The following is a 9,005-nucleotide window of genomic DNA, read 5'->3' as shown; positions in this document are numbered from 1 at the left end:
TTTTTTTTTTTTTCGAGACAGGGTTTCTCTGTGTAGCCCTGGCTGTCCTAGAACTCACTTGTAGACCAGGCTGGCCTCGAACTCAGAAATCTGCCTGTCTCTGCCTCTTGAGTGCTGGGATTAAAGGCATGTGCCACCACGCCCAGCCCCAGCCTCACACTTTTAAAAAGTGAATTTATTATATGCTTTCATGAGGCACCATGTGAGGGTGAGTGCATGAGCACATGAACATGTACTCGCACACGTGCACATAGAGAACAACTGAAATGAGTCACTTTTCACCATGTGGGTTCAAGAACTAGGCTAAGATCGCCACAGCCTGGTGTTGATCCCACCAGCCAGCTCATGACTTTATGTGTACATACAATTGTGTATGTAAAAACATCAGGAAAATAGAAAAGAATGTGTCCAGAGAATAAAAGGAACTAGTGGGTGGGCATATGGGTGAGAAAAAGGAAAATATCTGTGCGTGAGTGTTATGTTGAACATACAGGATGTGAGAGCTTGCTGTTCTTCCAAAGGGCTTGAGTTCAGTCCCCAGAACCTATACTGAGTGGTTCACAACTACCTGTAACTCCGGCTCCTAGGGATCTGGTGCCCTCTTCTGTCATCCCCAGGTACTGCACTAACACGCAGACACCCACAAAATACAGTAGATCTTAGTATGCACACACACANAAACATTCATTGGAACTTTCCCTCGGCAGCAGGCATCTTTACCTGCTGATCCATCTCACTGGCCCAGAATTTCTTTGTTCCTGTTCATCTCACTGAACACCACTATGAATCTATGGGAGGAAACTCCTCTAATGTGTGACAATAGATTTGACTTTGTAAACTATTTGATTACATATTTGACGTAATTGACGTATTTGCCAATGTGAAATCTATTTGATTACCTCATACTTAGCCATTCAAAGGAAAGCTGCCAGACTAGAAAACAAAGCTTTATAGACCTTTTCCTTCTCATAGGGCTGTGGCCAAACTATCCACTCCAACAAACCTGGATTCTTAGGATGGCCTGTTGTGTGTACTGTTATCCAGTATCACTAATAATGGATCCCTTCTGGTGAATAAGGAAACCAGCTGGACTGGGCCAATGTCCAGCAACCACGTTGACATTATTGTCATTTCTTCTGTTTCTGGCCTGTAAGATTTTTATTTATGTGTGTATGTGTATGCAGGTGCAGTGTCTGCAGAGGCCAGAGGAGGGCACTAGAGCCTCTTGAAGCTGGAGTAACAGGTGGTTGTGAGCCATCTAATATGGGTGCTCGGAATCCAATCCAGTGGCGAGTGCCCTTAAGTCAGAGCCATCTTTCCAGCCTTGCCTCTGGCCATCTAAAGCGTGACTTGTACTATTTGTTTTCAGTGACTTTAATTCGAGCCGTGACAGGTATGAGCACACAGTTCTAACTGGTGACTGTGGATCAGATTTTCTGTTCTGCCCATTGGTAATAGTTCATCCATGAGACTAAGGACAGTGGCCACTCCATAGAAGTTGGGAGAAGGCAGGCAGGCAGGCAGGCACCGATGAGAGCTGGTAAATCTCATTTCAATTTAAAAGGTGGTTTCTACAATTAATACCTCTTCACTCTCCTCTCTATACACAGGACAACTGGACCAGTAACAACTGCCCCAAGTTTCCATGTGGAAGTATGTCTATAAAGCAACATTCTTAGACTTGTCTTCTGCAAGACGCTACTGACCTTGGACTTCAGGTCCACCTGCCAGCACTGCCCAAGTGCTAGGATGACAGGCTTGTGCCCTCATGTATAGTTTACGTGATTCTGGTGGTCGAAGTCTGCCTTAATGCATTCTACCAGACAAGAATTCTACTTACTAAGCCACTCCCCTCAGCTCTATTTGCCTTTAATTGTACAGCACCCCACAATGTGCCAGAGGCCCCAGAAGCAGGACATTAAGCAATCCTGTTTTGGAGAGCTCTCCCCGAGTGGTGGGTCTCACCTTCCCTAGTGCTGTGACCCTTTTATAGTTCCTCATGTTGTAGTGACCCCCAACCATAAAATTATTTTCATTGTTACTCATGGCTGCAATGTTACTATTGTCATGAACCGTCATGTAACTATCTGATATGCAGGGTACCTGATATGTGACCCCCATGAATGGGCCATTTGACCCCCAAAGGGTCACAACCCACAGGTTGAGAACCACTTGTCTACAGGGATACCAGATTGCATCAAGCACCAGACTTTGCTTCATTACTGGGCATGGCCACACCTAGCTGCTGTCTCCATTTTTGTTTTTTCTTTTTCTTGTCAACTTGATAAAGCTAGACTCTGGGGTGGAGGACCCTCAATTGAGAAAATGCCTTAATCAAATTGTCCTCTAGGCACATCTGAAGGGCATTTTGGGGGGGTAATGATTGATGTGTGAGGGACCAGAACACTGTGGGCAGTGCCACCCCTGGGCAGGTAGTCCTGTGTGTATAAGAAAAGAGGCTGAGCATGAAATGGGGGGCAAGCCAGTTAAGTAGCATTCCTCCATGACTTCTGCTTCAGTTTGTGCCCTGTCTTACCTCAATGATGCAGTATGACCGGAGAGTTATGGAAGACAACTTTCTCCCCATGTAGCTTTTAGTCACTGTCTCAGATGGGGTTTCTATCACTGTGATAAAACTCCATTCCTGCAGCTTGGAGTCTATCATCTAGGGAAGTCAGGGCAGGGACTCAGTGTGCATTACCAACTGAGAACTTACAACNGGTCAGATCCCACAGCCTGAGGCANACAGGCCATGCCCCCTTCCTGCAGCTCTCNCTGGGACAGAGGTCAGTGGTCTGTGCTGTGACCTGACAGCTCTCAATTGGGTCCTTCATGCTCCTTGTCACATATGCTATCTGAACTAGATCATGAGATGGGAAACTTCTCACTACTCCTAAAAGCCAGGCTTTCCCTTTGCTCTGGGGTTTGGTCCAGAGACTCCTCAGAGGGATTTGCTGAGATGTGTTAATGCAGGGATGGCTCTGAGGAGGCTCCTTTGACTCAAGCCCAGTATCATTCTTGTGATGACTTGAGCATACTCTCTCATTAATACGTATGTATGTGCACCTGCATGACTGTACATGCACCACATACGTGCCAGGGCCCATGGAGGTGGCCAGAGGAAACTGGATTCCCTGGAGCTGGAGTCAGAGAGGCTGTGAGCTATCATGTGGATGCTGGGAACAGTGCCTGTGTCCTTTGCAAGAGCAGCTGATGCTCTAACCACTGAGCCATCCCTCCCACCCCTCTGCCTCCTTCTCTCTCTTAATAAAGCTGCTCTCCAGTGTTTAAAGGGAAACCTTTCCATTTTAAAGGCCCCATCATGTTTGGAGCTCTCTCCATTGTATTGTTCCTGTAAACTTTGCTCTTCCTTCCATCAAACTGCCTCTTCTGAAGGGAATTACGCCAGCTTCTTCCCAGACTGACTGCGGTTACCCTTGTTGTATTTCACCCTTAGCTGGTCACATATTCATACAGTCTTAGAGTTATTAAAGAGGGATCAAAGAACAATATAAGTCATCGCCTTGCCCAGTTACCTCAGTTATATTGTTGGCCCCAGGGTCCCCCTCTCCTGTTCCTCCTTACTAACCAATTCCTACTTTTACTTCAAACCCACAAGTCATTAAGCTCGCCTCAAACCCATCACCTCTTTTTATAAGGTCTTCTGCTCAGCCCATTTCATGCTTCTGGAGACTTGGTTCATGCAAGAGATCTTTTATAGAGCATTTATCCTCCCAGAATAAACCTCCTCAGGGTTTGTAGAAGAACCTTGTCTTGGCAGGATAAGCTCCGGGAAAGACTGCTTACCCCAGGCTGGGTGGCACTTACGTCAGCTTCTGTATTCTGCAGGACCGATTCCGCAGCTCGAGTCACAGTATCTTAATGGCCTATTGACTCAGGATGCTGTCACCCAAGTCCAGCTCCTTCAAGTTCTGGTGGTTGCCAAGCACAGAGTAGAACTTTCCCCACCACTCCATGAGGAGGGGCTCTCATTGTGTCCTGTGTCAGCGAGGGGAAGAAGTGAGAGAAAATANGATTGAACAGGTAGATTTGAACATGAGTGACGGCCACAGCAAGGCCAACCACAGTAAGGGAGCACAGGGCAGCTGAGGAAATAAAGACAGCTCAGTGGAAACTACCTGGTACACAGTCTACAGGACCAGCCCTACAGTTGGACTCCTTTGATACTTCAATATTCATTGGGGAGATGCTAGACCAATTAGAGGAGCCTTTAGTCCTCCCAGTCACCCGTTGACTTAAATTCTTGCTCACTAATGGTGAAATGGTATGGCTGTGTTGTATGGCACTAAAAAATGATTGTATTTTTAAAATTGTGTAACCGTGTGCATCTGTGCATGAGCCTGTGCATGTGTGTATCGGTATGTGTGTGTGTCTGCATATTGTCTTCATGTCTCTGTATCTCTAAATATGTGTTCATGGAGGCCAGAGGAGGGCATCAAATCTCCCTGGAGCTGGAGTTTTAGGCAACTATGAGCCACCCAAAGTGATGCTAGGAGCCAATTCATATCCTCTGGAAGAACAGTAAGTGCTCTTAACTACTGAGTCATCGCTTTAGCTTGGAATTTATTTTATTTTTACTCTGGAGATAATATGAACATTCCATCTCCATCTTGGAGTAGAGATTACCACTTCCTGTTAGTTATGGCAACTACCTGGACAAGAACAGGAAAAGCCAAGTATATGGTAAGGGAAGTGTGGCTAATTTCTAGTAGCGGCAAGAGGAAGGTTACAGGACCCTTGACATGAGACTCCAGCTCTGACTTCTTGCCCTCCCTCAGCTGCAAGTGATCTTGGAGGATGCTAGAATATATTTAGAAGTGGATAATTGAAACCATGTCTCCATGACAGCTCCCATGAGGACATTATCTATGTGAGGTGAGGCTTTGCTGTGAGGCCCGAGTACCTGAGGACAAACCCAGAGAGCTCTGCGGTGGAAGATCTATTACTGCTAGTTGTTCACTGATCTCTCCACGCATGTCATGTCATGTACACACATGTGCACACACACAGACAGCAGACCACAGACACGCACATACACACAGACATGCACAAAGATACACACACAGACACACAGATACACAGACACACACAGACAGAAAGACAGACACACACAGATAGATACACACAGACAGACAGACAGACAGACACACACAGACAGAAAGACAGACAGACACACAGATAGATACACACAGACAGACATATACACACCAACAGACACACATACAGATAGGCAATAAATGGAAACTTGTTTTGTTTGTTGTTTTGTTTTTTGTTTTTAAACAAAAGTCTCCAGAAGTAGATAGTGGATTGGTGAAGTCACCAGAGACTGGGAGGAGGGGAAATCACACTCAAAAGGAACAAACTTAGATCTGCAAATTGTGATTTAATATATAATGATGACATTAACGTGTTACACATATACTTAAAAACTGCTAAATGGTCTTAAAACTTGAACATCTGATCCTTTTTCTGTAACCAGATTACAGAGATGAAGGTGTTTATTATAAAAACATTTAATATTGAGCTGGAGAGATGGCTCAGTGGCTAAGAGCACTGACTGCTCTTCCAGAGGTTCTGAGTTCAAATCCCAGCAACCACATGGTGGCTCACAACCATCTGTAATAAGATCTGATGCCCTCTTCTGGTATGTCTGAAGACATCTACAATGTACTTATATATAATAAATAAATACATCTTTAAAATATTTAATATTAATTTTTATTTATGTGTATTGCAAGCCATATGCCTAGGACTATGTGCATAGAAATGCAGGTGCCTATCAAGGCCAGAAGAGGGCGCTAGAGCTCCTAAACATGGAGTTGTAGGTGGTGAGACACTCCACTGGGTGCGCTGGTCCTCTGGAACAGCAGCACATGCTCATAATCACTGAGTCCTCTTCTCCTGCCTAGGTACTTTTGTCTGTTAATCTGTCCATCATTCTGACTATCAGATTTTGGAAACAATGGGCCCCAAAGCTGCTGTCAATTGCTAGGAATCTCCCTCTGGAAGAAGGGAAAGGCTAGAACCTGGTGCCAGCCAGAGGAGGACTTGTCTCCCAGAAAGCAATTCCACAGAGCAGACCACCTTGCTGGAGAGACTGGAGGCCAGATGATATGGCAATGGTGCGCAGGGCTCACGCACTTGCTCAGAACTACTTAAGATATGCAAGTCCTTGAACTTTTAACTTCTCTTCAGGATCCAAAAGATAGGCTACGGGGAGGGGAGTCAAGATAGACCTGTTGACTTTTCTACTGTGGTCTTATTGAATGATTCTCCTATTTCTGCATTATTAATTTGGCTGTTCTAATAGGCTTAGTGGTGGAACCTAGGTTGACAACTCTGCCACCAGGAGTTCTTGCTTGCGGGTATGTACCTAGTTTATGTGGTGCTGGGATTGAACCCCAGGCTCCATTCATGTTAGGCAACCACTCTACTGGCTGAAATATATCTATCAGCTGGGATATATCCCTGACATGGTACTCGTACTCTGTTTTAAATCTGTTTTAAAAGGGCTTTCCCAATAGATAATGACAAACCGGACTCAGTTCAGATGGTTGTGAGCCACCATGTGGTTGCTGGGATTTGAACTCAGGACCTCTGGAAGAGCAGTCAGTGCTCTTAACCACTAAGTCATCTCTCCAGCCCCGTGAATCATCCTTTACGTGCTATCTAGTACCCCAAATATTCCCAAAAGTCACGTCTAAGCAAAGTAACATACAAAACTTACTAAAATCATCCGGTACTCACTCCTGGAGAGCAACAACAGGGCACAGCTCGAGAGTATTATCCACCGAGAAGACGTCTCTGGTATCCACCCGGATTGCCTGCAAGTTCTGACAGTGCTAGAGACAGTAGGAAGATACCTTCAAGTCCATCTTCTGGTGAATCAGAAGCCACACTTCTCGGAAGCGGTTGAGAGCCATGTGAGCAAACTCTTCATCCTGAGACTCAAATAGATAATAGAAGGCATCCAGGGTGTCCATAGGGCTGGTGCCGTTGACCTGCTGACCTATCAGAGAGACCCAGTGAGACCCAGTGTTGGAGCTTTGGCTTAGCAGTCGGAATCACAGGACATTCAAACAGAACCTCCAGAGTCTTCAAGATATCCTTGTTCATGAGGCCAAATAAGAAACGATTCATCCCGAGGAGGCGAGTGTTGTCGGTTCTCTTCACCTCCGGGATGCTCCTTTGGTTCTTAATGAAGCAAAAATGCTGATTCCATTCCCCCAGCCCTTCTAAAACATAATACAAGGCAGCAAAGAAACCCTGCAGGCTGAGGTGGAAGAAAATGTAACACTGCTCACTGCTGTGGCCAACCTGGAGAAGGATGCTCATATGAAAGAGAGCCAAGATCTCAGACTCCTTTAGGCTGTAGGTCTTCAGGTCATCATCATAGAGCACTGACCTCCTGGCCCACACTCCCTCAGCTGCCATCCTGCTCAAACCCACTAGAGTAATTTGTTCTTCCTGACTGAGAGTGCTCTGGGAAGGCCTTCTCAAGGTGAGCTGGTGGAACACCAACGTGGCATACAAACCGGTGAGAGTCTGGCAGGGTAGGGTACATCCCTTTCCCAGCTTCTGCAGCTGTAGAGACTCTCAGACCAGTGAGCCTGGCACTGGTCAAATCGCTGGTGATTTTCTATTACAGAATGGAAGACTTGCATTATCTTATACTCATCGGAGATGCTCTTGAGGACCAGCTGAGATCTCCTTGAGGCAGATAGTCCTTCAACCAGTATATAGAGGGGGGACACAACCATCGACTTGAGCTTTTCTAAGCCTGTGTTTCTGGTGGTAATGATGAGAAAGGACTGGGGTAGGAGGGCCTTCCTTAGGAGGCTGTACATCAGGATGTATATGGACTGTTCATCCTTCCAGTCTCTGGAGAGTGTCATATCATCATGTTGGAGGACAGAGTCCATATCATCCAATCCATCTATGACAAACAAGAGTCTTTCTGGTTGGGACATGATCTTTGTCACTGGAGCCCAGGAGTCTGGCCACTCCTTGGCAATCAGCTGTGCCAAACTGCTCTTCTCTGTCCACTTTATTTCTCTAACAGAGAAGAAGGAGACATAGGACATTTTTTGGAAGAGTTTACCCTGTGCCCAGCCCAGAACAGTACTTCTGGCCAAAGCTGACTTCCCAACTCCTGGTCTTCCATGTAGGATAATGGTGTGAGGCTGGAAGCTTTTCTGGTATGGTTTAAAAGCATCAGACAATAATTTCATCTCTGGGCTATCACAGTGTAGATCCACACTTGTGTTGAATTTAGCTATCACGTGGGCCTTGTAGGTCACCTCCATGGTCTGAGGTCAGATAAGAGACAGAAGAAAAACAAAATGTGAACAAAGTCTTATTTTTAGTGAAACTGACATGTATATCTGCATCATGAGTATAATTAACAATGGCTTAAAAACATCTCAAACAGATGGGAAACAGATGGGAGGAAATCTGAATGGATTTATCATAAAGAGATGGTGGAAATTTAAGGTGATTAATATGCTAATTGCCTTTAATTGACCACTACTCTAATGAATCAAACTATGCTGCACTGAATACATACAAATGTGTGTTAACACACACTCTCGCCTTGGTTTCCAATCAGATAGCCATATACAATGCTCTTGCTACTTCACTACCTGCTTTGAGAGAAGAATCTCATAATTCAAGCCTCAACTTTGCTCTGTAGACGACAGTGGCTTCGAACTTCTGATCCTCCTGTCCATGTCCCAGCTCCCAACTCCTGGGATTACAGGTGTGCATCACCATGCTTAGTTTTATGTTGCACTGAGGACTGAACTCCATGGTTTTATGCATGTTAGAAGACACTCCACCAACTTAGTTATACCCATAGTTCAGTCTAGCATCTTCTGAGCCACGTATTTCTCATGAGATCCAAGTAGACTGGGCTCTCTTTGGCCAGTGAGCTGTAGAGATTTGCCTTTCTCTCCATCCCATCTGTGATCTCTATTGTAAGCCAG

The 9,005-nt window shown here is 45.4% G+C and overlaps 1 protein-coding gene across 1 annotated transcript in view; it reads right to left on the bottom strand.

The window, feature by feature from the left end:
- Nlrp5 (NLR family pyrin domain containing 5) overlaps positions 1 to 8,327 on the bottom strand; it is a 17,337-nt gene extending 9,010 nt beyond the window's left edge. The window contains 4 exon segments of the mRNA XM_021219610.1: positions 3,829 to 3,971; positions 6,813 to 7,061; positions 7,063 to 7,634; positions 7,637 to 8,327. Of these exon segments, the coding sequence (XP_021075269.1) occupies positions 3,829 to 3,971; positions 6,813 to 7,061; positions 7,063 to 7,634; positions 7,637 to 8,327 (1,655 nt within the window).
- Positions 8,328 to 9,005: the final 678 nt, after the last annotated feature.

The sequence above is a fragment of the Mus pahari genome, chromosome 19 (assembly GCF_900095145.1).
Source record: "Mus pahari chromosome 19, PAHARI_EIJ_v1.1, whole genome shotgun sequence".
Lineage (NCBI taxonomy): Eukaryota > Metazoa > Chordata > Mammalia > Rodentia > Muridae > Mus > Mus pahari.
Note: the sequence above shows the minus strand (reverse complement) of the source record. Positions and strands in the feature narration are given on the sequence as shown.